General features: G+C 41.3%; 1 protein-coding gene across 6 annotated transcripts in view; it reads left to right on the top strand.

Moving 5' to 3' along the window:
* Nucleotides 1-1,171: 1,171 nt before the first annotated feature.
* The window catches only part of TRIQK (triple QxxK/R motif containing), a 62,658-nt gene continuing 36,691 nt past the window's right edge, over nucleotides 1,172-27,138 (top strand). The window contains exons 1-5 of one of the 6 annotated variants that reach the window (XM_075494926.1): nucleotides 1,587-1,966; nucleotides 2,928-2,977; nucleotides 3,572-3,668; nucleotides 3,768-3,898; nucleotides 19,438-19,518. In XM_075494926.1, coding sequence (XP_075351041.1) covers nucleotides 19,458-19,518 — 61 coding nt within the window. In that variant the 5' untranslated portion in view covers nucleotides 1,587-1,966; nucleotides 2,928-2,977; nucleotides 3,572-3,668; nucleotides 3,768-3,898; nucleotides 19,438-19,457. Of the gene's footprint in view, nucleotides 1,262-1,586; nucleotides 1,967-2,927; nucleotides 2,978-3,571; nucleotides 3,669-3,767; nucleotides 3,899-19,437; nucleotides 19,519-27,138 lie in introns of those variants that run through there. The other 5 variants (XM_075494927.1, XM_075494930.1, XM_075494928.1 and 2 more) reach the window with 5 other exon arrangements.

Raw genomic sequence — 27,138 nt, 5'->3', positions numbered from 1 at the left:
ATGTTCAAAGCAGCTGAATACCCTTAGTGTGAGATTTCTTGGCAGAAAAGGTACAAAAAAAGCTTTGTGTTTCATCACTCGCAATCAGGACAGGCTGTATTTCTAAGAAAGCTGTTTCATTTCAGCCATCCATTAAGCTTGCTACAGAAATGACTGGAGAAAAACCCTGCGGTTTGGTACACATGCCAGACAGAAACTCTGATTAATCAACTTTTCTGTAGGCTCATTCTCTACTCTGTATGCGTGTCATCTAGAAAGATGGGAAAGTTCAGCTGGGTACGGCTTTCACTTCCTAAGCTGCAGAGGTAAACAAATGCAAATATTTCTTTTCTGTGTATCTTTCCTTACAGGGGAGTGTTACACTTGGTTATCAACTGCCATTTTGCAGGAAGCAAAGCACGCACTTGCAATACTAATCAGTAAGCTGTTCCAAGAGTCAGTGGCTTACTTCTTGCACCCGAGTAAATGAATTACCTGTTAGAAAGGACCTAGCGTCATCTCAAGGTAGTGAAAAATTATCTGACAGGGTTAATAATTCCCCACGTGTTATGTTTTTAGGACTTTTAAGTAAGTTCCCACTGAAGCGGGCTTGTGACGATGATGATGATGTGAAGGTGGCTAACTGCTTTTCATTCTACATGTTTGGAGCAACATTTCCGATACAGGTAGGCAAAAGAGTGGTAAAAAGTGAGTGGAGAGTGTGAAGGTGGGATGCTGAAATACTCCACGACTGAACTTTCAGCCTCCCGCAAAGCATCTCCCCTGGAAAACCCAGCGAGCCACCCGAGACGGGCAGGCAGGCGGGACCGCGAGCCCCTGGCAGGCAGGCAGGCAGGCAGGTAGGCAGGCAGGCAGGCTGGCAGGCAGGCTGGCTGGCAGGCAGGCAGGCTGGCTGGCAGGCAGGAGCTGCGGGGCCGAAGCAGCAGGCGGGGGCCGAGGCCGCCGCTGCCCCTCCGACGGGCCGGGGCAGGGGGCCCTTCCCCGACACACCTGCCGGCGCAGCTGCTGGGCGCCGCGGGAAGGCGGGGACCGGGTAGCGCTCCCGGCGCCGCAGGTGCCGCGGCAGTCCCCACCCCGGCGGGCTCGGCGACCCGGCCCCGCGCAGGCCGCTGCCCGGCGGGGCGGGCGGGAGCGGGAGGCGGGGCGGCGGGGGCGCTCGGGCAGGAGGCGGCGGCAGCCCCCCCAGCACAGGAAGTCGCCCCGCCGAGCGAGAAGGGAGGAGGCAGGAGGCAGGAGGCGGAGCGCTGCCGCTCGGCCCGAGGTACCGCGCCGCTTCCCGGGGTGGGCGAGGGGCCGCGGGCGTCGGGGCCGGCCGGCACCGCCGGGCCTGCGGTTGTCACGGCAACCGCCCCCCTCGGGGCGGCGGGGGCGCGCTGCCCCGCCGCTCCTCCGGCGCCGCCATTGGCCTGCGGGCAGCGAGCGTCCGCACTGGCGGCGCGCTCGGCCGGTTCGCTGTCCGCTGCGGGCCTCCGCTGCCATTGGCCGGGAGAAAGCGCTCGCCTCCGCGATTGGCCGGGGCGCGCTGCCAATCGGGGGGGCGCCGCGGGCGCCCGGGTGCCGCCCTCGGAACGTGGGCTGAAGGGCCGGGAGGCGTTAGCGGCGGCGGCCGCCGCCGCGGCCATTTTGGGTGTGGGCGGGAAAAGCCCCCTCTCTCCCCTCCCCCGCGGCCTGCGCTGTGCCCAGGAGGCGAGCGCGGGCGGCTCCCCTCAGGGCTGGGGCTGGCCGTGCCGCCTCACGCAGCCTCCAGCAGTCCTCGGCTGCCTGGCCTAATTCCCCCGTGCCTGCAGGTGGCTGGTGCCAGGCTGGGTCCTTCGCCAGGCTGCCACTGGCCGATTTGGAGGGAAATAAACCCTTTACCAGGGGGTCTCCTCGGCGAAGGCTGTGTTCGAGGCCTGGCCCGGGGGCTCTCAGGAGCTGATAGGAGCCTGCGATGTCTCCGTGCGAGGATACTCCACAGCTTTCCCTCGTGAGCTCAGCTCCTCATGTGCTGCCCGCCAGCGTGGTGTGGCTGGGTGTGTGTGGGTGAAACCCCGTCTGTCTGGGGTTACCTGGTGTCTGGGAGCTGGACAAACAGTTGCTCTGTGTGTGTGAGTAGGCAGACCCCCCACGCACAGCGAGGCCAGGACGTGTTGGAGCTGCTGCACATGCAGTGTGTAACGGGGCTGTATGGGGTCGGCCGGCTGTGCCTGTGCAGTAAATCTGATACAGCCTGGGCTTGTTGAGCTGGCTGTGTTTACTTTGCAGGTGTGATGTGTTCCAGGTACATTGGACTCCTTTGTGTTTTCTGCAGACTGCGCTGGTTGTGCTTACGCTCAGAAAATCCCGGACAGAAAATGGGAGTCACAACATTTCTAAATGTGAAATGTTGGCAGAGATCTCTGCCAGTCTATTCGTGTGGCTCTCAAACTGCTCTGCCTTACATCAGCCTACATAGTTATGAGGACAGGGCGTAGTACCAGAAAGCCCCTTTAAAAGAGCTTGTGGTATAACAGGGCTGTATATACAGCACATGCACTCACACACAGTAATTCAATGACATGTTATAAAAGGCTCAAGTTCTTTGCTGTTGGGGACTGGGCTCATTCCTAAAGAGCTAATCAGAATGGAAGGGTACCTGTTAACAAAAATGTGTTGACTTTCTTCCAGCCTTTGTTACTGATGTGTGACTTCCATAGTGAAAAATTGTAGAAAGTGATGTTTGAGGGATGCACAAAAATCCACAAGTATGGGCAAAATGGAACCATTTAAGTACTGTTATTTAGTATGTCTTCCTTGCGTGAATCACTTCACCTCTTGGTACAAAATGGGCTAGGGACAAACTTGGTTGTTCAGAAAATAGCTTGTCTGCTCACTAAGGAAAAATTTGGCAGATGCTTCTGTTGACGTGATTATCTCTGGTCATGAATTAGTACAATTTACCCTTCTAGGACTTGTTGTCTGTCTTCGTGGAAGCTGTGAAGATGTAACTCTACTTCAGGTCCGTACTCCTAAGTGTGAGTGTAGAGAAAATGAAGAAGAAGTGTTGACTTTGAAATAAATTAATCCCACCAATACAAACAGTTGACACTTTTTTTTTTTTTCTCTTCAGGAAAGGGCAGTTGCTCACTTTTTTCTGTTATTCTTGCTTCAATATGTAAATCCTTTTTGTAATTTATTTTATAATTTATGTATAGTCTTCTAGCTGAACCTGTCTGAGCAGGGGTAGATGAACCCAAGTAGATGACCTCAAGAGGTCCCTTCCAACATCAATGATCCTGTAATTCTGTGAATTTGATTTATTAATTTAACCAAGTAGAGATACAATTGACTTCTTAGTCTGTCTAAAATAGCACTTAGTACCTGCAAAAGCAATGTAGAAAATACTCAGTTGTTTCAACACAGATGTGGAAGCTCTTCAAATATCTAGGTTTTGAAAGATTATTTCAAATCAAATTACTAAACCAGAGATTCCTGTTAGCATTGGTAAAACTCCTCTTATAATTAACTTTAAATCTTGTATCGATATACATACAAACACATATATGTGTTTCTATTAAGTTCCATAAAAACAGGACTATCTCTTCTGTTTCAGATGTAAGCAGCTGAGTTCCTGAATTCAATTACTGCATCACATTGAATGAACAGGATTTTTCCATACATCTTTCCTTAAAAACAGACTTTAGCAAAAGGTGGTATGCAACAAGATACATACTTCTCTTCATAAAATCAAGAATAATGGCAGTACATTCTATTACTGTTTTTTATTTTCATAAACTTGAACTGTACAGAGTAAGTTTGTATGCATTGGAAGATTCCACATGCACTTCTGCCAGTTCCCTGTCTTCTTCATAGCTCTTGCCATTACACTCTGCAGCCTCTTCAGAAAAGGATGCCGATTTGTGTGCGAGTTTTACAGCAGGTACGGGAAAATCCCTTAACTCACCATTGGTCACAAATACAGAATGAAGACTAGTCATGTAAGCTAATACATTAACCTGTGATATTGCCCAGTGTATATCTAGGATCTGCTTGGTTCAAATATTTCAGCCAAATCCTGCAGCCCAGTCTTAAAGGACAACTTAGCTCAGTGCACTTTATGGCAGTACCTCCAGGAAGCATCCAATTTTAGTAGACTCTGCATAGAAAACAAGATAGGGGTTTTTTTTCGGTGCAATGAAGACATTTCCCTTGGATTTTTCTGTGAAATTTGTTTCTTGATACCATGAATTAGTTTTGTTTCTTAGTTTTAAAAATCTTTCAAAAGAAACCAGACGAATACCATCTAGATTAGTCATAATTAATTGCAGTTGGAATTTTAGAGTTTCCGTGAGATTTTTCTCATAACTAGGAAGTTCTTGGTTTTGTTTTCCTTTGGGATATTTCCACATTAATCTAAATTTTTCATTAGGCAAGACAAGCTGTGAATTATAGACAAGGATAGGATATTTTGGAAAGTCTTTATATGTTGCTAAAGCAGGCTAATGTTACAAAATGGGGTTACACGTTAAAAAGACCTAAACCAGTTTAATATCATCTTGGAGAGCCGAGTTGCTCTTTTAAGTACTTATTCTTCATAAGTAAATTGTTATGTTTACATGTTGTGAGATACATAAAGAGAAGGAAACATGGATGGTTGGTAGTTTATGTGTTAGGAGATACATAAAGAAAACTAAATATAGATGGTTGCACGGTGTAGACAAAGAAAGAAGCTAATGATTATCATTTACAATAGAAGTCTCCCTCAATCCTCCGACCCTCGTAACTATACTACTGTTGTAATACAGTTACTCTTGGGTAACAGGACTGTGAAAGTATATGTGTTCTGACACAAACTCTTTAAATTTTTCTGCTTTTGTAGATTTTTTCACTTGCTTGCAGGTTTACTTTTTACTGAGGAAAAAATATGAAGAGATTTACAGAATACCTACAAGCTGATAATTTTTTAAAATAAAAAATGAAGTGCTTTTCAGTGAATGGCTATCCTCATTTCAAATGAAGTCTGCAATGATTAAATATTAAAATGATCGATGGTTTAAATTAATATAAAAACTTTTCAGGAGATTATTACAAAGATTAACATTTTTAATGTTTTAATACATCCATAGTTTATCAATCACAGCCACAGTGAGACTGTTTTTAGTTACCAAGCTGATGATCTCGTATATCATTGCAATATTATGCACAACATAAACATCATGGTGTCGTTGGTAGAGGAGATGAAGAAACACAATTGATGTTATTGCTCTTTAATAATCAGTTTTAGTCTTGAAGTATTTTTTGACACACAGAATAAGCAGGTAATATTTTTTTTTTTCCCTTTGGAAAGAAGATAAGAAGGAAAGATAGTTCCACAAAAACTGTGGTGTTTGCCATTTAAGAAGGAACTCTGTTTCATGTAGTGACAAACATAGATGGTCACTGGTACTGCTACAGAGGAAGAAAAAGCACTTGCATGTGTTTTTCCAAGTAGGACTTGCATTAATGCAGCTTTAATATCCCAAAATTCTCCGCAACAGCCTATGATTCCTGATACATTTTTATTCATTAGAATTATGTTTGAAGGTCATGGGAAAATGTCAAGGCACCCCAGGTGCTTTTGTATCACTAGCTGCACGTAGATACCCCTGTAATTCAGTGGGCTGAGTAAACACTTACTCCAGGCCTTCTTGACATGGACAGTGCTAATTCCCTTGTTTCCCATTTCTTCTGCATTTTTTTAGCAGCAAGGCTAAAAATCAGTGTCAATGATTTTTGAGTGATTTTTGCCTCTCTAACCACGTATTGCAATGATACAACAGAGCTTTATACAATACAGTTTATTGTGTCGCAGGACTTTTTGCAATGTTAAATATTGTAATTCATACATCAACAAAATACTGCTTATTCATGTGTTGTGATTGTTCTTGGCATCGTCCTTCATCCAGTATGTTTTAGCATCAAAACCAAGACAGAATTAGAAAGACATGTTGTGATGAATTAGCCAATGTAAACCCAATAACAGGTGTAAAGAAGCATGGGAGATAGTCAGGAGAGGAAGGGTGAAATAGAAATCCAAGAATAGCTGTTGAGCTGGTGAAGTGAATAAATAGGGAAAGACTGTTCTGACAGCAGAAGCTTATGGTGGAGAAGTCACTTGTACCAGAAAGGGCAAATATGAGAGAGGGAAAGAGCAAAGGTTAGCGCTAGGTTAAGGTTGAGAATGGTATTGCGAAGTTAAAATCCAGCAGGCAAACTGAAGCACACCATTTTGTACACAAGTTTGTTGTCAGCTACTAATGCTCTTATTTCTATTCTTAAGTAAGACAACAAAATAAGGTGGGGTTACGTCGCCTGTAGTTGGTTGCCTCTAGCCAGAAAGCCAAATTTATCCTCATGTATTTCCACTGAAATAAAATAAATAATGGAACAAAATAACCTTTTATGTTATGAACTGTTTTTTAGAGTGGGAAACAGATTGGGTTGGAAATGTAGTAGATTTCAAAGTTTCAATTGTTTTCTCTCCGGCTGTGCTGTGTGGTGTAAATGAAGAAAAGGTTAAGTTTACCCATGATAATTCCCTCTCACATTTACATTATCAATCAGCCTTTGTAGCTTTTTGTGCTTTTATCTATTGTGTTTCCGTTGTAATCTTTACATATGAAGTTCTCAATTCTACAAACTCTTATGCTCAAATTTATTCACAAATGGCTCTGACAGATGTGCTCTGGAAGCCTTAGATGCTGTGGTTTAAGATGCTGCCAGCTGGTCGCCTTCTCCCCACCCCTCAGATTACAGTCTGTATGGAACAGCCAGCAATACCTGCACCTTAGTTCGCTTCCCTCACCTTAACTCATGTTTCTTTCTGGATGGCTTGCGCTGATGCCTAGGCTGGGAATGGTGTCCTGGGTCCCGGGGGCAGAACATACCCCCTCTTGTTGCCCTTTCTTACAGGCTGTTCATCCCTGGCAGGGGGGTGATTGAACACCTGGGATCAGCCACATCGTAAAGCCTCTCAGATACCCAGAGCTTGTTCATGAGACTCCCCTGTAGTTTCAAGTTGAACATGTTTTAAACTTTGTATTTTAAATTACCTGTTTTTTTCAACTTGTTACTGTACCAAGTCAGTGTGGAGGATATTTCAGTACTTGGCTTTACCATGTCACCATCTCTACTTAAACTCTCACCTCATGGTTTTGTCTACTCTTTAAAGTGATCATGCTTAAAAGCTCATATTAAAAAACATAGATCTTTCTTTCATGTAGTATGTATGCCATAGAAATTGTCCAGTAGGCGGTTTTAGTGTTGCACTTGTTGTGTGTGGAGCTGATTACACTGTCTCCAATTAAGATTACATCACTTACTTCACTGCTAAACAAGTTTTGTATTACTTGTGTTCTTGCCAAAAGGAAACAGTTAACCTGGAGCAGTGTATTACTTGCTTTGTTTTTGTGTCTTGGCTGTCAAACTGAAAGTACACTATTTGTATAGCTAACATTTAAATTTGATTAGGTCCTTGATTTACTGTTACTCAACTAAAATTAATTTTAAAATTAGGACTGTACAGTAACAATAAAATGGATAAGGAGCTGGTGAGCTGCCAGCACTCAGAAGTAATGGCTGGAGGCCACTGTCAACAGATGAGGGCTTGTGGGGACTTTCCCCAGTGTTTGTGTCGGGTGTGATGGTTTTGCTGTTATAGTCAATTGTCTGGGTGTAAACACAAAAGCAATAGTGACAAACTATGGATGGTCCAGTGGGTGCTGGATTGATGAAGAAAGGATGAAGTTTAAAGCGTGGCTGAGGTCATGGAAATATGAGTCTGTTAAAATGCAATTTGTCTGCAAATGTGTTGAGGAAGAAGGAATGCTGGATGTGTGTACAGAATGGAAGATTTTATCTTGTAAAGCTGCAACTGTGGGAAGACTTGGGGTTGTGAGGAAGCACCTGTAGCCAAAGGGGATTCAAGTGCAGGGCAGTGGCAAGAAGGGCTGGTGCTGCCTAGTAGAGGCAGGGGGAGAGGTAGGAGGGCTGTTTAAATCCCTTTAAGACCGGTGCTGGAATGTTGCATCTAGTTCTAATTTCTATGAAAAACATGTCCTGAAAAGTTTGAAAGCATGATGAAGTTCCTGTAAGACACAGACTTACTTCTGTTAATGGTATTGTCTTTAGTAGGTGGGCTTGAGAGTAGGTCAAGCTTGCTGTGATGTTTCTGATCACGGCTCCTTACGTCACTCATGTTGGACCTCAGCAAGCTCTATTAGCTATCTGTCCCACGTGGCTGCTGCAGAGGTCCTCCTACATACACAGTATTGAGTGTCCTAGGCAAGGCTATGCTGCATGTCTCTGAATTTGTCATTTCTTCCCATTACAGAGGGTGCGGAAAGCATTGTTTCTTTTTTATTGTATATATACATCATGGAAAGCTTTCTATAATATGTTTTTTCAACTTTAGACTTTGCTGTGATTAAACTTAAGTATGGTTTTAATGGAACCACAAAGAATTGCAGCAGCTAATAATTTGGGGTTTTTTTGATTCTGCAGTAATAAAATGGTCAGAGCAAGGATGGATGTTGCTTTCTTTGGAATTTTTTGACATGCTATTTAATTTATGAATTATTAATTTATTAATCTTCCATGATTTGGAGTGAAAAGGTTAACAAAGCATTCTTAGATTGCTGTTTACCTTTTTATTCTGAAAGGTAGGATAATTTGAAAGCCGCATACAAAGCAGCATGCCAACAGGCTAAATAGGAAGAGGGTATTCTGGAAAAATGATTATTATAGAGACAAAACCTGTTTTAAAAAGCTTCAAACTATTTTCATTTTAAGTACACCAGTGGGGTTAAATAATATTAGTAACTTCTGTTAAAGTAACAGATCATAATAATTTAAAACAAAAGGTCCCAGCGCACTTGCTAATATCCTTTATGGCTTCAGTAAAATACATCTGAAATGATTTACACAGCAGAGCTTCTGGATGAATTCTTCCTGTTCTACATGGGAAGAGGGCCTGTTTATCTTCATGCATGTTTATATAGACCCATGGAAATTATGATCTAAATGTGGGGACTGTACTAAAACATAGCCATATATGCAGAGTAAAGAACTCAAAGCACTTGCATTCTGTCATTTATTGCACACAAGTAATGTATATTGTATGGGCTTGGTTCAGTTCTGTATCCTGACCATAGAAGGACTCTATAGCATATATGTACTGTACCTTGAGGAGACCTTCAAGGGGAGGGAATGGTGCGTGTAGGAAAAAGCTCAGGGCAATGGCTGACAAACTTGCCTCTTGTCTGGTTTTGAGCCTTCAGACTTAAGCAACTGTCAGTGCTGGAAATAGCGAAGAGCTGGAAAGATGTTTCCCCTGTACTATATTGGCAGAGATTTTCATTAACTCACCTCATTAAAAAAAAAAAAAAATCAATATGCAAACAACTGGGATGGCTGTAAAGCTGAGTACATGGGATAGAGTATTCAGAAGTTAAAAGCAGAAGCAACTTAGCTAAAGTCCTTTTCTTTCAGAGTTGACCCAGATCTCCTTAAACTTAAACTTGGTGACAGGGTTGTACAGTTTTTGGTACAGTAGTGACCAGACTGAGCAATTGTAGCAGGAACAGAACAGACCTGCAGTTTCTTGTGATGTTTGTGTTGAATCTGTTTGTTCTTATGAAAACCGGTCTGAACTCATTTACTGTATGCTCTAGCAGGTTTTTTTTTGTTGTTGTATGCAGTCTACAAGGCTAGATTTCAGGCAGTATATCCCCCTCCTAATAAAACTATGGCAGTGCTGAAGCATATATTCTCCTTTGACTCTAGCCAAGGGCATGTGCAAACTCTAGTGCTTAGAGAGCTGCACTCAGGAAATTAGAGCGAATGAAGTGGATTGTCATCTGCCATTTTGTCTCAGGCTAGGGTTTCTGAAGAGATGCTCGCAAGCTGATAGCTACTCATTAAATGATCGCTTTTAGGAGTCTTATAACTGTTCCATTCCTAACTAGTTTGAGGTGTAGAAATCTCTCGATCACACGTATCTTTTAGGCCAGAGAAGGCCAACCTTTCACATGTCAGAACCCAGGATCTTAAAAATTTGTGGTCTCCAAAAACAACAACCCATGAAAAAGTGTTAAATTTGTATTTCACTCATATTTTTGCAATAAATAGAAGTTCACATGTACTGCATGGCTTGAAACATCCAAAGGAGTACTTTTTTTGTGTTGGTCTCGGTGCCATCCTTTCCTTTGTCATTCTCCTGGACAATGAACCTTGCAGCAGAATTCTTCTTTGTGGCACACACATACACTGTTCGGGAGTAGTGGGAATAGATGGGGACACAGTCTCCTCCCATCCTGTGGTCTTACAGGGAAAGCTATGAAAAGAGCCCAAGCAGACGTTTGCATAAATGTTTGTGTCTGGGATCTTCAGATGTTCACATGACTTTCTGCTATTTCAACTGATACTTTTCAGCTAGTTGCCGATTTTTTTTTGCTGCCTTTTCTTCCCAGCTGCACTCCACACTTGTCTTCTCTGCCTTAAAATGAGGCGAGTAAACAGTACCACATTTTCTGATGGCTATCAAAGCTTATTTTTTTCATTTGGCGCATATAAGGGTTTTAGCCTGATTTTGATCCACTCCTTTAATTTAATTTTTGTTCAAGATTCAGATTTTTGATAGATATCAATGATCTTATATTCCCTTTTTGTCCAAATAAAACATAAAGCTCCACAAGAGATGGTATCATGTACACTGTTACTTTATTCTTTATTTTAAAACTCATTGCCTTTAACGGCATCTCTAGGTAGGTTTCAGGAGAGCCAAGTCTTAAGCAATTTAGATATAATCTGCAGAGAGCGTGCTTGGCCTATTGTTTTGAACTACTTTGGAAACTACTGAGCCGATGTTACTTAAGCCGTATTAAACTCTTCACCCAATTATGGCCTAATCCTTCAAAACCAATAGAGTAGGACTTGGTTTTGAAATTGCTGCTGCTAACATCTATGGGTCTGTTCACTAAGCCTATTAAGCTCATTATTAAGTGCTGTAGGGCTGAACTTTGCATTTGACATCTTAACACTAAGTTATCTACTGGTTTATCTACTGGTTTTCACCTCAGACAATTTTAAAGAAAAAATACAAAAAATCATGTATTGCGTTAAGGCTAAGGAAATACATGTCAGCTTTATCTTCTGATCTTTATGGGGAAGATTTAACAGGTTATTCTGTCTTTAATCAGTTATTGAAAAATAGAAGAAAACATAGATGCCAAAACAAACAAATTAAAACTCTTTACACTTAATGTTTCTTTTGCCTGGTGACTAGAATAGATTTTTTTTTTTTAAGCTGGGCTGCTTTCCTGAATGTCTAATACAGCATGTGAGACAACAAAAGTGGCATAAAACTATTTTTGTTCATTCGTATATCACTCTATTTAATACTTATCAAGCTGCAATAGTTTCAGAGAAAGGAAAAAAACCCACATTCATTCTGAAGCCTGGATGGAAAGATTACCTTTTAAGTCCTTTCGAACACCGGGTTTAGTAATGGAACTAATAATTCAGTTTTGCTCTGAAGTGTTACGATTAGGTTTACGTGTACTGAAGTGTTATTTGCTGCTGTCATTTGTAGCCTGTTTTCAACTTTTGCATGCTCGCTCAAGGTAAGTGAAGCAATCATTGGGCTATAAACGTAGTGACCAGTTTTAGCAATTATTATCACTTGAAGTCATGTGATGGGACATTGTATTATACTACAGTGAAATATGTAACAGAAGGCCACATTTGTCTGCCTCCCAGCTTTGTGCCTGTGCAGCTTATTTGTGGCTGTTTTCTTCTGGTTTTCAGTTATTAGGTTGATTGTCAAGCAGGAATGGACTGTTTGCTGAGAGCTGGTTTTCTTCTTGAACGATAGACAAAATTCAATGAAAATGGCATCAAAATAGATGGGATATCAATAATAGAATTAATGGGGAAAAATTAAGCTGAAACTTAGCCTAACATACTTTAAAAAGCATTTTTTTAAAAAACAGGGTGAGAGGAAAGGAAAAATTCCAGCAGTTTCAAATTGTCTTGTTTTGATATATTTCTTCAAATAAACTATTTCAATTTTTGAAGAATTCACTCAGTATTTTTAATGATCCAAGATAATGCAAGTGGGGAAAAAAGGCACAATAGAAACAAACAAAAAAAAAATCAGTATGGAATTACTTATTGTTCTAATTTTTTTTTGTGTGTGAATAACTTCAAAAGTTACAAGATTTATTCTTACTGAATGGTCATTATCCCATTTCGCAATATTGAAAATGTCGTGAAACAGACCTTCTGTCCTCTGGATGGTTGTGAACTGTAGTTTAAGATGGATATACTAAAGGGAAGTATAATTACTCCCTAAATATTTCTTCTCACTTAAGGAGAAATAAGAATTTAATTTCTGTCAAAAATGACCCTAAGCTTAAATTCTACAAATGAGGAATTAACAAGTGCATATAATTAAAGCACCCAGGCTTATAGCAAGCTATGACTTGTGTCAGTCCCAGGAAAGGAGTAACATCTGGAAAAAATGGATTTTTTGTCACTTCCCAAAACTAAAGACAGGGGAGAATAGAGGAGTTATTTTCTGATTTAAAGAAGGGAAAGAAGTCACTCTTCCCCTGCTGTAACACCTAACAGGGCAAAACAAAATTTCTGAGATTTTGGAATAAGACCTCAGTGAAACCACGTGACACTCTATTAAATGCAAGAATTGTAACTTCATAATCTATTAGAAGTGAAGTGCTTAGGCAGACTTAGCTGATTTTGAAATTTAAGGTCTATGACCTCTAGCTTTATACCTGTTATTTAAATTATTCCCTACTTCATCAAAGGAAATGAGTGCTGAAGGGATGTGTGGTGGGGATCAAAGAGGGAATAAAACTGCCTGGATTTAACCAAACCGCAAAATGTTTGCTGCTGCTGCTTCAGTTACTGAGACAGAGCAACTAATTGTTTCTCGTCATTGCTCTTGACTCAATGAACTTTTTAACTCGCGAGGCAGAAGGCGCATGCTTCATTTCCATCTTGTGCAGTCGTGGTGGTGATGGTGGCGGTGTCCGCCATACTTACCCTCAGACCACAGAGGTGGCTGTGCAGCATCTGTGGTTGCTCCTATGGAGGCTGTACCCATCCTTGATGGATGTGCCTCTGGGCATCAGGATAGTCTGGATACCTGTTTTCTTCCCACCCTTTTTACCTCTGATTTCTACCATAGCCGTCCATCCCCCCCCCAAAAAAAAAGTTTAAACAGATTCTGTTATTTTGAAGAATGTTATTCTGAAATACTGCATATGGTGTCATTTATCGTGTAATTTTCCCTTTAGCAGAGATTACTCTTTCCTCTGGGAAATACTACATTTTGAACTGTCTAGCAAGGCAGAATTGAACCACATGTATGCTTTTTTCCTCCATGAACTTATTTAAGGATATTTGCTTGACACACCAATGCCATCATATATTCATAAAAATGAAAAAAAAAAAATCCTCTTTGAACGTTTGGAATTTTAATTTGTTCAGATGAAGATCTGTCTTCATATTAAAATGAATATATGTTGCACAGATGGTATAGCTCTACTCAGCTCTGAAGTGAGTAGGGAATTTGGTTCTGAAGACAAATAATGAATCCTAATAATGAAAAGTAAATGTAAGGTGCATAGAATTGCTACAAAATGGCTGCAGTTCCGCAAAATGTCATACTGTTTTTATAACAAGTATAACACCAATTGCTAAACAGATATCTTCTGTATAAGTAATGTTTTTATAAGTGAGTTTTGGCCTAGTACATTTTGATTCTTCTTCCCGTAGAAGCTGTGACAAACTGTACTCTACCGGGAATGGAAGGAACCTTTGACAGTTTTAATAGCCTCTTTTTCCTTGAAAAAACCCAAATTTACATAAGTATGAAGTCTTTTAAAAAAAAATCTTATTCAGGTTTTGCAATCCTTGAAATTTCCACTTTTTTTCCTGGCTGTCATGAATACTTTTAATGATAATCTTTTCAACTCTTCAAATGTTTAAAAACATTTTATATCTAGCAAAAGTAAATAGACTTTTTGCTAGAGGAGCAAGTGCAAATATTTGGGCCTAAATAATCCCACCAAATTTTAGGTACTTAGGGGAGGTTTAGGAGCATAGCAAGAAAGCGAGATTGCTGGAGGCAATTTGGATCCCTTACCATTGCATCTCTTTCTTCATTCTCTCTAAAGGGAGCGAAAGTGGCCTCCTGCATAACTTGGGTGTCTCGCTTACCTTCCTGAAATCAGGTGGAACTAATCTGGATTGTTGATGACATTTATTTTTTGTAATATATTGCCTCAGGATTTTGAAACATCCAGGAGAATATGCTGAGTATTCATATGGACTATTACCTGTATACTACTTTTGTTAAATAAATGTAGAGCTAATTTCACGGGGTTTGTAGGCACTGTATAACTAACAGACAACAGAGCAGCTCCTTTCCCTAGAGTGCAAAGGGCGCTTACTGGAAGTAACAATGTGCTTTTTGTTCCTGGTGCTTACATGAAGCTATGAAACAACCTGATATATGTCAGAATAAAAGTTGTAATTCCTAGATGGTTTTGATGTTGTGATATGTTACAGTGTTTGTTCTCCTTGTGTAGAAAGTTAAAATTATTTTAGCAATATTTGTTCAGCTGGAGTTATGGATCCTGTTTTTTTGATTCATTTTCCCAAATTTAACTGAATTTAAATCACCTCTGCTGCTTTCAAGGTTAAATTAAGTAATGAAATGTTAAATTCATTTTATTAAAAGAAAATGAAATAAATCCCCAAAGAAAGTAGAGCTCGATTCTGCAAGAAGCACTGTGGGCAGGTATTCTTGGCTTTGAAATGGTCTCATCCTTTGAGAGAGACTTTCCAGAGGAATGGTGAAGACTACTGTAAGACTTATCAATAGAACATGAACGTACTTTTTTCTTTTGTTTGTTTGTATGTTTTTTTAAAGTAGTAGTAGTAAAGGTTTTTAAATTCTTTCTCTTGGCTAAAGTATGGTTAAAGTACTCAGCTGCATTATTCTTGCAATTTTGACTGCAGGTTACTTCCACTGTATTTCTTCCACTGCCGACAGACCGTAGTTACTGTACTTCAGCAGTACACCAAAAAAAAGTCCATTAAAATAACCAACAGCAATGATTTGCAAAATACCTACATGCAGACAGCTTCCCACTTTAAATGCAGTGCTACCACTTCTTCGGAGTTCGTGGAGGATCTGATGTGCTCCTTGGATTTTAGCCGAGGAGGATAAAAGGCTATTTTTGCTCTCTTGTAACTTGTAAGGGTTTTAATATCCACTATTTATTAAACTATGAGCTATGGAATTGACTGGTAAAAGACCAATTCTTTCACTGACATCAGTAAGCTTTGAATCATATTAAAGAATGATTTGGGTTATGAGTTCAAATTATCAACCTGCATTGCATAAAAGGATTTTTAAGTTAGCTAGTTAGTTAATCCATTTGCAATTAAGGATAAGGTACTTCTGTATATATGCAGATATTCAGTGTGCATTCACCTGCAATTACAGCTGAAGGCTTGGTCCAGTACTTTTACATTCTGTAGTGGTTCTTTTCTGTCTTGGAGTTTTACTTGCTTTTCTCTCAACTGACTAGCTATATTTCAGCTACAAAACCAGTCATTTCATTGATTATTTTTATTTCTTTGATGTGCTCTCTATTAATATTTAGGCAGCTTATTGGTGAAGAATACAGACATACCATCAACTATCGCCACTACGAAAGTTTGTACACATGCACATATGTAGATCTTTGAGTGTTCACCAGTTCACACTGTAAGCCTTATCACTGTTATTAATCATTTGTATTGTGCCATAAATGGACAAAGTGCAATCTTTGTGCTATGTAGTCCCTGTACTTACTTTTTATTAGTATTTCTAAAGTCATTCATGGTATGTTTCTATTTCATTAAAGTAATTGCTTTAAATATTTTTGGTTGCTACAGTCTGTGTATGCATCAAGAAGAGTGAGTTTGGATTTAAACACTCCTGTGGCCAGACTTTGAATGGACATTCAGAACTCGTTTTTATCTCTCAAAATGCTGTTGACAGTTGGAGGTGATAATAGGCAATTTATTGTGTATATTAATTATTATCAGTCACTGCTTATGAATAAAAGAAGAGGAAGAGAAAAAATCATGTGTTCTTCCAAGGGTGTAAGCCTTCACAGGTGAATTACTAGAGGGGAAGAGAAAGACGGTGAAAAAACAGTGAAGGGACCACAAAAACAAAGATGTCTTTTGACCTTGTAGAATCTCCGAAATAGCAATAAACAAAAAATCATTCCATTGGGCCTCACTTCACTTTCTTAAAACCATCTTTTGTAAAAGCTTGAAAGTTGAAGAGGGCTCATGTTGCCTTCAGATCTGAAATTACTCTTGAAGTGTTTTTAGTAGCCTGTAAAAAAAGCAGTGACAAGCTCCTTTATGTGTTTTTTAAATGGTTATGTAGTCATTAAAATTCTGGGGACCTGAAGGCTGCTCGGGGTGCATGCAGCATGGTGTGCTGCCTATCCCTTCCATTTGGCAAGGAAACGGAGGAAACGCCAGGTCCTCCACTCGCTGATGTCGGAGGCAGCGGAGCAGCCAGAGGCAGCTGGGAAAGACTTGAGTACAAATTCTGTTTACAGTAAAAGTTAAGATGACTGATTATTGTAGGATGACCATTGCTATTTTAGATGGGGAAAAGGTGCTTTTCAAATCGTTTTGTGGCTCGTAAAGGTTCCAGGCTTTTCCTTTATGGAAATCTGATCAGAAAGTTACGTTGGAAACTACTCCCACAGCAAGGTTCATAAATAATAAATATTATCTCTTATTAATCCATATTTTAGTTTAACTCTGGCTCGTGGCAAGTTGCTTCCTCAGGGAATGCAGGATTCTTTACAAGAGAAGGTGATGAGCCACAGTCCCCGAGGAATTAAATTGTGAAAACAATCTCGGTTTCGTACATGCTAATATAGATCTGTTATTCCCTTTCCACATCTATCACAACACATTCTAAATTGTGGCTGATCTTTTATGCAAATAGCTGTCTTATTAGACATTGCGGCTGTATGTGCTAATGTCTCCATGGGTTTCTCGGGCGTTTGCTATCTAACCATCAAAGTGGTGGAAATGAATGATGATTACTGCATCCCTTTGAAGAACAAAGAGGAGTCGAGGTTCTAGATGCGGGAGTTGGTGACACTGAGCCACACGGGCAAATGCAAGCATCTCTGTGGCTTGTATTAAGTCAGGAAATAATTTTTGCCTGTATTTTCCTGTGTTTTATTGGCACTGCTGAAACTGCAAACGTCTTTCACAGCTGATGTTTCATTACAAAACATTAGTAGGCTATTGAAATTGCAAAAGGCAAGTCAAAACAGTCTCTATCAGTGGCATAAAAATGCCAAGAACTAGTTTTGCAGTGTAAAATCTGTTATCTCCTCAACTAGCTGAAAGTTCAAATGGTACTGTTATTTTCCACGCTCATTGTTCTGATGTGAACTTGATGTGAGAAATACAACTAAGTCGAGAGAATAGCTGGGAAACATAATAGAGGGGAAAAAAAACCCAGTGGATTACAGTTCACTGCTTATGTGTTTTACATAAAATGGGAGTATTCTGAGTATTCTCTGAATTAAACCAAAATAATGTATGGAAACATTAGAACACTATATTTGAGTTTTCAGTTTGGATTAAAAAATAATGGCAGTCTTTTATACCTTGTTATTATTCCTGAATACCTTTAAAAAAGGTTGCTGATTTTTGAGCACCAAAGTTCACGGTGCCCTGTGTCCCACACCTTAAATTAAGGAGCCTGTTTCCATCTCTGTTGTTCCGGATTTGCCACTTGACATTAAATGCCAATAATTCTTACAGAATAGATAATTACAAAAGAAGAAACTTTGTGGTTTTAAAATGCATGAATAACTGGTGGGATCATTTCTGCAGCTATACTTTAAACCTTGTTTGAAGCTGTAAAGGAAATAATGATGGATGTTTAAGGTTGTGATGCTGACGGTAGTCCATTCAGCAGTGCCTTGGCATGCTTTTTGGCCCATGGTTTGGCATCGCAGTGCCTTCAAGGGCTGCATTTCCCAGACAGGGTGCCTTGGCAGAGCCCAGGGAAGCTCGTCTTGCTGTAGCGCAGCTGGTTATGCCTAACAGAAAAGTAAAACTTGTAGATACTCCAAGGCCATATGTGCTCAATCTGTGGACAGTTTGTGGCTACCCGGGACGGTTCAGCCAAAGTTTGCCCTTGGCACTGTGCTCGCCAAGGCCGGTTGGGAAAAAGCAAGTGTTGGCTGTTGTGTGTCTTCTGCGCTCGAACCGTAAATCTGACGCTTCTGGAAAATGTCAGTCCTCTTGTGAGCGCAGGGGTTGATGTTGGGACACTGGTGTCGTAAAGATGGTCAAACAGTGGGGCTTGTCATCGCTGTGACGAGTGATGTCTTCAGCCCCACCAGAATGGTTGAAAACCAGTGTTCTGAGCAACAAGCGTGACTATAAAAGCCAGGTATTTTTTGACTATGGAAAAAGAGGTGAAATGAGCATGTTTATAGAATCTTACCGTATCTTTTGAGTGGCAGCCCTGCGAGGGGATGAATAAGAGACCATAAGATTTTGCACATTAAACGGGTGTATCAAGGGTTTGCTAGAACACTGCTCAGATGACGCTAGTTCAGTTACGTGGATGGTGTGGGAGCACCAAAGTACCAAAAAGAGTATCTTTGGATGAATGATAGTGCAGTTCCCTGCACAGTCCTAGTGTCACCTGCTTGCACTGTGCAATGTGAGAAGCCCATTCAGGAGTCAGGGTGGTTGCTACCTAATGCGTTGAAGGTGATTTTAAACTCTCAATACTTTGGCTGAGAGGTGTAAAATGGGCACAGCCCCAGCTCTCACCTTTATTCTCCACTGGTACCGGTTCCTCCCCCTTGCTCAGGGTGGCTGGAGGGCTGTGTCTGCAGGTGAGCAGTTACACCTGTGGATGCACACCTGCCTAGTCCTGCCTCAGACTCCCAGGCATAGTGTAAATGTGTTTGCCAACAATAGAAGCAGCTCACAATACTACATTCAATCCCTGGTTTACTAAAGAAAAAGATTATATAGGAATGTAATTCAATGGTACCAGATGCTGAATTACAGAGCAATCAGTTTAAATCCTTTTTTTTTCCTTTTTTCATTCAAACTAACAGGCATTCTGTAGTGTTAATAACCCATGCAATGGGGAAAAAGGTATGTTTAGAATTATCTAATAGTTTTCAGAATAGTGATGATTAACTCTGGTGTCTCATTGTACTCTGGGAAGGCTTATGTCTTTGTGTATAATCATGTATATGTTGCTTGTTACAGTTTTTTCTGATGTTTTAAGTCATTGATTTCCTTAGTAATTTATTTAGGAATAATGCGGGTTTTTTTTTCTGATACTGACAGTGATTTTTGGATTGAAAACGATGGGTAGAAAAGATGCCTCTACAGCAAGGACTCCTGTTGACCAGTACAGGAAACAAATAGGTAAGAGATCTGAAGAAAAGTTTGTGTGCTTAAAAAAAGATTCTGTTTTTTTCAGCCAGACCAGTTAGTGTAACAAAATGTGTTATTCCTCTTCAAAAACTTTGTTTTGCTTATGAGTGGTGCAAAATAATGCACACTCCAGGGAATCATTTTTTATATGCTGTTGACTAATTCATTCAGCAAAACCCTTTATGAAGACAATGTTTTGAGTAACTTGAAAAAGTCCATGTTCTGTGTTTGGAAATACTGGTGAAATACTGCAGCGCAGCGGCCCCACAATGTTTCTGAATTGTTGGAACTTTCCTGATTTTCCTGTTTGTCTCCAGTTTAAAATACAGACATTTCTAACCAAATAATCTTCCTGCTTCGTAACAATTTTTGATACACTGAATGATACAGACCTTAACATTGTATAACTGCATTTATTCTCACACTAATGTAATACTTTTAGCATGTTAATCATTTATTTTCCTAGGTCTTCTTCTGTTCTTACCCGTCATATATGTAGGTAGCTTGTATATAAAGTACACACATGCACACGCACGAATGCACACGTACACTCACACAGATACCTAGCACATAGCAGGCTCAAATCCCCATTTCTTTGCTTAAATGCAAAAGTAAGTGACTTATTTTTGGAATCCGTATATGAGGATTCTGTCTCTCTAGGTGTTAAATAATATTATAAAACAGACACAATATTTTAAAAGTATGTATATAAAATGAAGTACCTTAATCTATACTCAGTTATTTAAGTAAATGACTTTGTTTTACAGTTGCTAAGCACCTGCATCTGTGTTTAAATATGCAGAAAAATAGCAAGTGTCTGGGAAGAAAAGGCTGTTTATAATGTACGTTCTCATGGTGAAAGAGTTAGGGGTATGTGAACAATCTTATTTTTGTCATGTCTTAATTTTTTTAGTGCTGCCTTATTATTTTAATATAACAGTTTTAATGGTCTTTTCTGCATTTAAATTGAAAGTAAGGGACTATTTTGTATTTTAGTTGTTTTAGATAGCTGTGGAATGCTCTATATTACCTAATCTTGGGCAGTTTGTATGGCTGGCTTCCTCAGTTCATTCTCTGAGATAGTTAGAAACGTGGCTGAAAACTTCTGAGTACCTTTACGAATGGGAAGCAGATATACTGGAAAAATGTTTAAATAGATGAGCTCTCCACTTTTGTGCCATTTAGGCTTCATGTAGAAAACCTTGCAAGGAAACTGTTACCCAGCAGAAGATGACACCACAAATATTTCACCCAGATAGGTTTGGTGAGAAGTAGAAGCCCTGCAGCTCACCTTCAGGACAAGTTGTCCAGTGTAGCTGGGTGTTTGGAGAGAGGATGATTGCATCAGCCTTCTGGCATTTTCTCTGCATGTTTTTCATCGCAGTCACTTCTTTTTCAGCCACCTCCTTTAGGGTTGCTTTTCTTCCTTTTGTGAACACCTTCAGGTGACCACAGTTGGGAGTTGTTTTTTGAAGTCCTTCGCAGGATGAAAGAGACCGGTGATCTCCAGCAGGATCCCTGGAGAGCAGGCTGGGCTGCTGGAGGACCGGGAGGTATAAAGCTGCATCTAAGTTATGAGACTCACAAAATTACCTCCCGGTCTTTCACAGCTTGGGCTATTTCTTGCTTGGGCTATTTCTTCCGCTACTGCGCAGCACCGCGGTTGCACATCTCACACCTGTGAGATGCCAGGACTGATCAGCTGTGCCTTGAGCAGGGGAGAGGACACTGTGCTGTAGCAAGGGGCGAGAGTATTTGTATCAGGGCCCAGCACTCAGAGGGATCCTGTTATGTTGCTGCCTCTCTGGTTTTGGGCTAGCATGTTGTCTGAACAATTTGGCACATTCCCTGTTATACGATGCAGCACCGTGATCCATTGGGTACTGCAAAATACAGTGTCTGAGGGGCCTCGTAATAAGCTCATTTTCCTTAGGTGCGACGCATTGCTCTTAACTTGGCAAAAGCAAGTGTTAAAAATTATTGTAGGCAGGCAAATAAACTATATAGCCTAGGAGGTGTTTCTGTGATTGTAATATTCCTTAGAGGACAGAGAGCAAGGACTGAAATAGACTATCCACTGCCTTTTGCTCTGATGATGGTTATTTCAGCTCCCACTCTGGTCATTCACTGATTGTGCTGGTTTTGGGTGGGATAGAGTTAATTTTCTCCGTAGTAGCTAGTATGGGGCTATGTTTTGGATTTGTGCTGAAAACAGTGTTGATAACGCAGGGATGTTTTAGTTACTGCTGAGCAGTGCTTACACAGAGTCAAGGCCTTTTCTGCTCCTCACCCCACCCCACCAGCGAGTAGGCTGGGGGTGCACAAGAAGCTGGGAGGGGACACAGCTGGGACAGCTGACCCCAACTGGCCAAAGGGCTATTCCAGACCATATGGTGTCATGCTCAGCATATAAAGCTGGGGGAAGAAGAAGGAAGGGGGGATGTTTGGAGTGATGGCATTTGTCTTCCCAAGTAACCGTTATGTGTGATGGAGCCCTGCTTTCCTGGAGATGGCTGGACACCTGCCTGCCCATGGGAAGGAGTGAATGAATTCCTTGTTTTGCTTTGCTTGCATGCCCGGCTTTTGCTTTACCTATTAAACTGTCTTTATCTCAACACACAGAGTTTTCTCACTTTCCCCTTTCTGATTCTCTCCCCCCATCACACCGGAGGGATGTGAGCGAGCGGCTGTGTGGGGCTTAGTTGCCAGCTGGGGTTAAACCATGACACTGATACAGCCGTAGAGTTTGCCAATGGAAATCAGTTCTCTGATCTTACCAGTGAACTTAATGAATGTGAGAGGGGGGAGTTGAAAATTCATGGATGCAGTTTTATACTGTAATGTTGCGGGCATGTTTGAGTTTTATGTATAAGCATTTTGGGCTAGCTTTAGGCCTGGTAGCTGAGCTTAGCGGAGCTATCCTTCTAGTCTCATTATGCCTTTAGGTGTATTATAGGACAAATAAGTGTATTATTGACAAGTACTGTCCAATAAAGAACTTTTCTTGCCATAATGAATATGGAAATCTTTCATTTTTTGCCATTACTTTGTGATTTTTTTTCTTTTTATATAGTTTTGCGTAAGTGATGATAATTCACCTGTTTATCACAGAATCACAGGATAGTTGAGGTTGGCAGGGACCTCTGGAGGTCATCTGGTCCAACCCCCCTGCTTAAACAGGGCCACCTAGAGGCAGTTGCGTAGGACAGTGTCCAGATGGCTTTTGAATATCTCCAAGAAGGGGAACTCCACAACCTCTCTGGACAAGCTGTTTCTTGTTTGACCACCCTCAAAGTAAAAAGCTTTTTCCTTATGTGTTTCAGTATGTGCCCGTTGCCTCTGGTCCTGACACTGGGCACCACTGAGAAGAGCCTGGCTCTGTCCTCTTTGCACCCTCCCTTCAGGTATTTGCATACATTGATGAGGTCTCCCCTGAGCCTTCTCTTCTCCTGAGTAAACAGTCCCAGGTCTCTCAGCCTTTCCTCATAGGAGAGATGTTCCAGATCCTTAATTTTAACTCCTCTTGATCTAATTCTTCATGATCTAATTTCAGATACTTATTAGAAATTATACAGGAAGAATTTCAATTTTTTCTTAAAATCCATCCATCAAATAAGCCCTAGATTTTGCAGCTTAGGTACTTTTGCAAGGATGCTTTAGTGTGAGGCTGTTCAGTAGAAGACCTCCCAGAATACAGAACACAGTCATGCTCCAGGACAGTGTAGCTTATGGGAGGGTCATTCTTTTTTGTAGGAGAAGAGAGACAGAAGGCTCATTTGTTTTGGAGATGGACGTTTGATCCATCCATCCTTTCCTAGATAGGTTATATCTAGAAACAGTGGGCAAAGGGAGGCTGCATGGGGACTGTCTTTAAAAAAATTAATTTATCAAACCTGTTTAAAGTTCTAAAGCTGTGCTTGGGGTGATTGCCGTCCTTCCTTTCCAGGTGTTCGATATCTATGGATTCTTGCAAATATTATGATGGATGCTGGCTGAACAGCTATCTCTTGCTGACTAATGGTGTGGCTTTATTTTTTAGCTCACGATTTAATGTTTTATAGCCTTGCTGAATAGAAGGTAACCAGATTGAAACGTTTTTAATACCTTCTTTTTTTTTTGGTGGAAAATGGCAGTCTTCAAGGAACAACATGTCACAAAGTCACGTCAACTTCAACACAATTTTCAGTTAGATGTTTAGTGGAGTAATTTGAAATAAAAGCAGATTTTTAATTTCATTTTGTTCCAAGCTTTCTGTTTTGTTCTGAGTTTCCATACGGCACACCACATGTTTGCCCTGTGCCACGGTTCCAGTTCATGTTGATCACTTCAGTTCAGCCGTTTGCCTTTTTCTCTCTTCCGTGAGCTCAGGTTCGCTCGTGTCTTGTTTGCTGCTACGCTGTTAGTGGTTGCTGTTTGCTTCAGTAGCATTTTCAGAGGATTCCTCCGGCATAGAGATTGATATTTCTCTTCTCTGTCAGCTGGCTTTCAGCCATCTCTCCTGCCACCAGCCAAAACTTGTCTGTAGTGCCTCTCGTTCAGCAAGTGCTCTGGTATCCGACAGCGGCACTGCCTTTTCGCCAGGGAGCAGAGGCAGCCATTTAGTTATCAGACCAGACTGGCACTGGCTTCCTGAAGACTGTCCCCACGTGGGACAGGGAACAACAGCAGCAGCCTTTTCAAACTGGCTCAGACTGTGCCTGGAGGAGGGAGGACGGCACCGAGGGAATCTCTCTGCGTTCAGTTCCCTGTGAGCAGCCGAGGCTCTGGAGGAGGCATGAGGAAAAGTAATTTTAACGCCCTTTATTCAGCTCTCTCTCGCATACCCAAACATATACCTGTAGTGCAGCAGCAAACGGGGCAGCTCTTCTGCGTAGCGTTTCCTTCTCGCTGCTGCTGTTTGTGCTGCTGTGCTTAATTTGCTGGGATCGGAGGAAAGGTGTGAGGCAGTATGCATCTTTCTGCATTTATGCAGCTTTGCTCCGCAAATGCTGTGAAAATAGCAACAGGTTTCGCACCATATTTGCTTTGTTTACTGTTATGTGTGCTTTAAGTTCCCAGAACAATTCCACATGTATATTTTCCATCCTTCTTCATCTGGTGTGTCGCTTGCTCGGCATGGAAGCCGCGGGATTTGTGGGTAGTGTTCATGACTCGTGTGATTGCGGGATCCTAAGCAGGCATACTGAGAGGATTATAGCATAACTAAAACCTGGTCTACAAATCAGGAATAGACATACTTTTGGCTCCCATTACTATTGTGTTGCTGTAGCATAATTTTTCATGAGGAGAGGTTGTTTGCCAATCATTCAACGTGCAATTTGTAGACTCAAAGGTCTGCTTATTGTCTGCTCTGTATCTTCTGACTTGCCAGCTTGATCCTTTAGGGGCTGGAGCTTATATAGGCATAGCCCAGGGGATCTTTGGAGTAAACAAAGCTCCTCACATCCCCCGGGAAGGAGTAAAAGTTATGAATGAAAATAAATTCTCTTTTTATTTTGGAAAGCAAAAGGTGCTAGGCTGAGCACGATGGCTCGGTGGTGGAGGTGGTGCTTGCTGGCACAGCACACGCAGAGTGATGGGGCAGCAAAGGGGACTGGGTGGGAGTCCTGGGACCATGGCTGTAGCAGCGCAGGAGGGAAGAGAGAACTGGCCACCTGAACTAACAGATAAAACCCTGTGGGTAAAGTTGCCCCTGTTTTTAAAACTCCTCAGTGTCAGGAACTGGTGACTTGTCCAGAAGAAAGGCACTTCATCCTAGTGCCAAGGGTTACGGTCCCACTGTGACCCCAGTGAGATGGAGAAGAGCTTGTCTCTCAGCATGAGCATGGTGGGCAGAGCTGGGCTCTGTTGCCTCCCAGCCTCCTGCACAGAGTAGCTCAGCTGTCAGCTGCGTGATTGCGACGGAAAGCAGTCCCAGTCTCCTAAACCAGGAGTCCTTTGTGGTAATACAGTGGCACTACCAATATGAAGGAACAGACCTTGGAAAGATGGGTGGATGGATGGATGGGGACTAGCGGCAGCAAGAATGTCTCTGGGGTTCCCACCTCCAGCTACCAGCTCAGTCGTGAGCATGGACCTGTTCCCTCCCTGTCTCCAGAGGGAAGCCGTTCTTGTGGCAGATGGGCGTCTCCACTTGCCCTACTGCTAAAAGAAGTGTCTTTACTCTCTATCACCTCCCCTTTTTCTCTATTTTCTGTTATTGTTCACCTTCTCTATTTTTTTACAGAGTTAAGGACCCTCTGCCTTCCTTATCCTGAGTAGTGCCTTACATACTCAAGTCAAACTGGCCACTAAGAGTCTTCCTTTTCAGCTCAAAAAAGGGAAAAGTATTACATTTTGATACTTTCTTCTGAAATATATTACGTACTTTGAAGTGAAATGTGATTGTTTTGTTTTGGATCAGGAAATGTTTGTTATCAGCATCAAAATTGTAGATTTCATTTCTGAAACAGCAGCAACAGCAAAAAATGTTTGGACTGAATTTGTGCTGAAAATTTCAAAATCTCACCATTTGTCAGTAAACAGGATTTCCTGTATCTTTTGTCTGTTAAGAAAAGACACAGGACCAGAAGGCAGCATTTTCATCATCGAGATTGCTCTCTACTGTCACAAGCAAAGATGTAGTGGGACTGATGTCAATGGAATGAAAATTCTCCAACCTATTTTTTTAATTAGTCATCTTTTTTTTCCCCCGTATTTGATGTCAGTCACGTATTTATTGGGGGAAAGGTAGGGAGGGGAAAAGTACAGAAACAAATACTTTCTATTCTGAGTTGAGACAAAGAAGGAAGAGACCTCTCCTACTATTTATCTAGGGTGTAAAAACAACCCAAGAAATAGGCAGTTCCAGTGCACGGCGTGCCCTTTTTTTTTGCATATGGAATGTTACATTTACTCTCTTGAATTTTTCTAATAAAAATTTACTATTAAGCACATAATAAAGAGAAGCAGGAAAAAAAACCCCCTCCTTTTGCTATTATGTGTGACTGTTGGCAAGTTCTGGAATCTTTTCCTATGCTGAGTTTTGTACTTCACAGTGATATGCCATGGATACCACGTGTAGTCCCTTTTCTTTTGTTTGGGAGGAAGTTTTATGAAGAATGAATTTCTTTGTCACAAAAATTGAACTAGATCTTTTGGTCAGTGGTTGCTGTTTTGATTTCAGTTTTGTGCCAGTGGCATCACTTCTTGGAAACTAAAGCAGGAGCAGCTGAGGAAAACACTGCTGTGAAGTGAAGCCTAGTCTGGCTGTACTAATTTAATCCACATTTTGTGACGATTGGGATGTTTTTAAATATGTTCTGTGAAGGCTGGTGATGGATTTTAAGCACATACAGTATGTGATCACTTATTTTTTAAAGTCCAAAGCAGTAAAGCTATATTTTATTGCCTTGGCTTAGGGCATAAAAGGTGATGGTAGATCTGGATATGTACTTGTGTTTGTGTGGATATTATTTAGTTTTCATTTGCCGGGCAGGGGCAGACGCAGCCCCAGCCTGAGCAGGGACGGAGGGGGGGCTGCAGAGCCAGGGTGCTGTGGGAGTGTGTACACGCACTGTGCGGAGATGCTAAGGAAGAAGGTGGTGTATCTAACCCTTGGCTCCCATCCCC

This window comes from Mycteria americana, chromosome 2, assembly GCF_035582795.1.
Source record: "Mycteria americana isolate JAX WOST 10 ecotype Jacksonville Zoo and Gardens chromosome 2, USCA_MyAme_1.0, whole genome shotgun sequence".
NCBI classification, from domain to species: domain Eukaryota; kingdom Metazoa; phylum Chordata; class Aves; order Ciconiiformes; family Ciconiidae; genus Mycteria; species Mycteria americana.
Note: the sequence above shows the minus strand (reverse complement) of the source record. Positions and strands in the feature narration are given on the sequence as shown.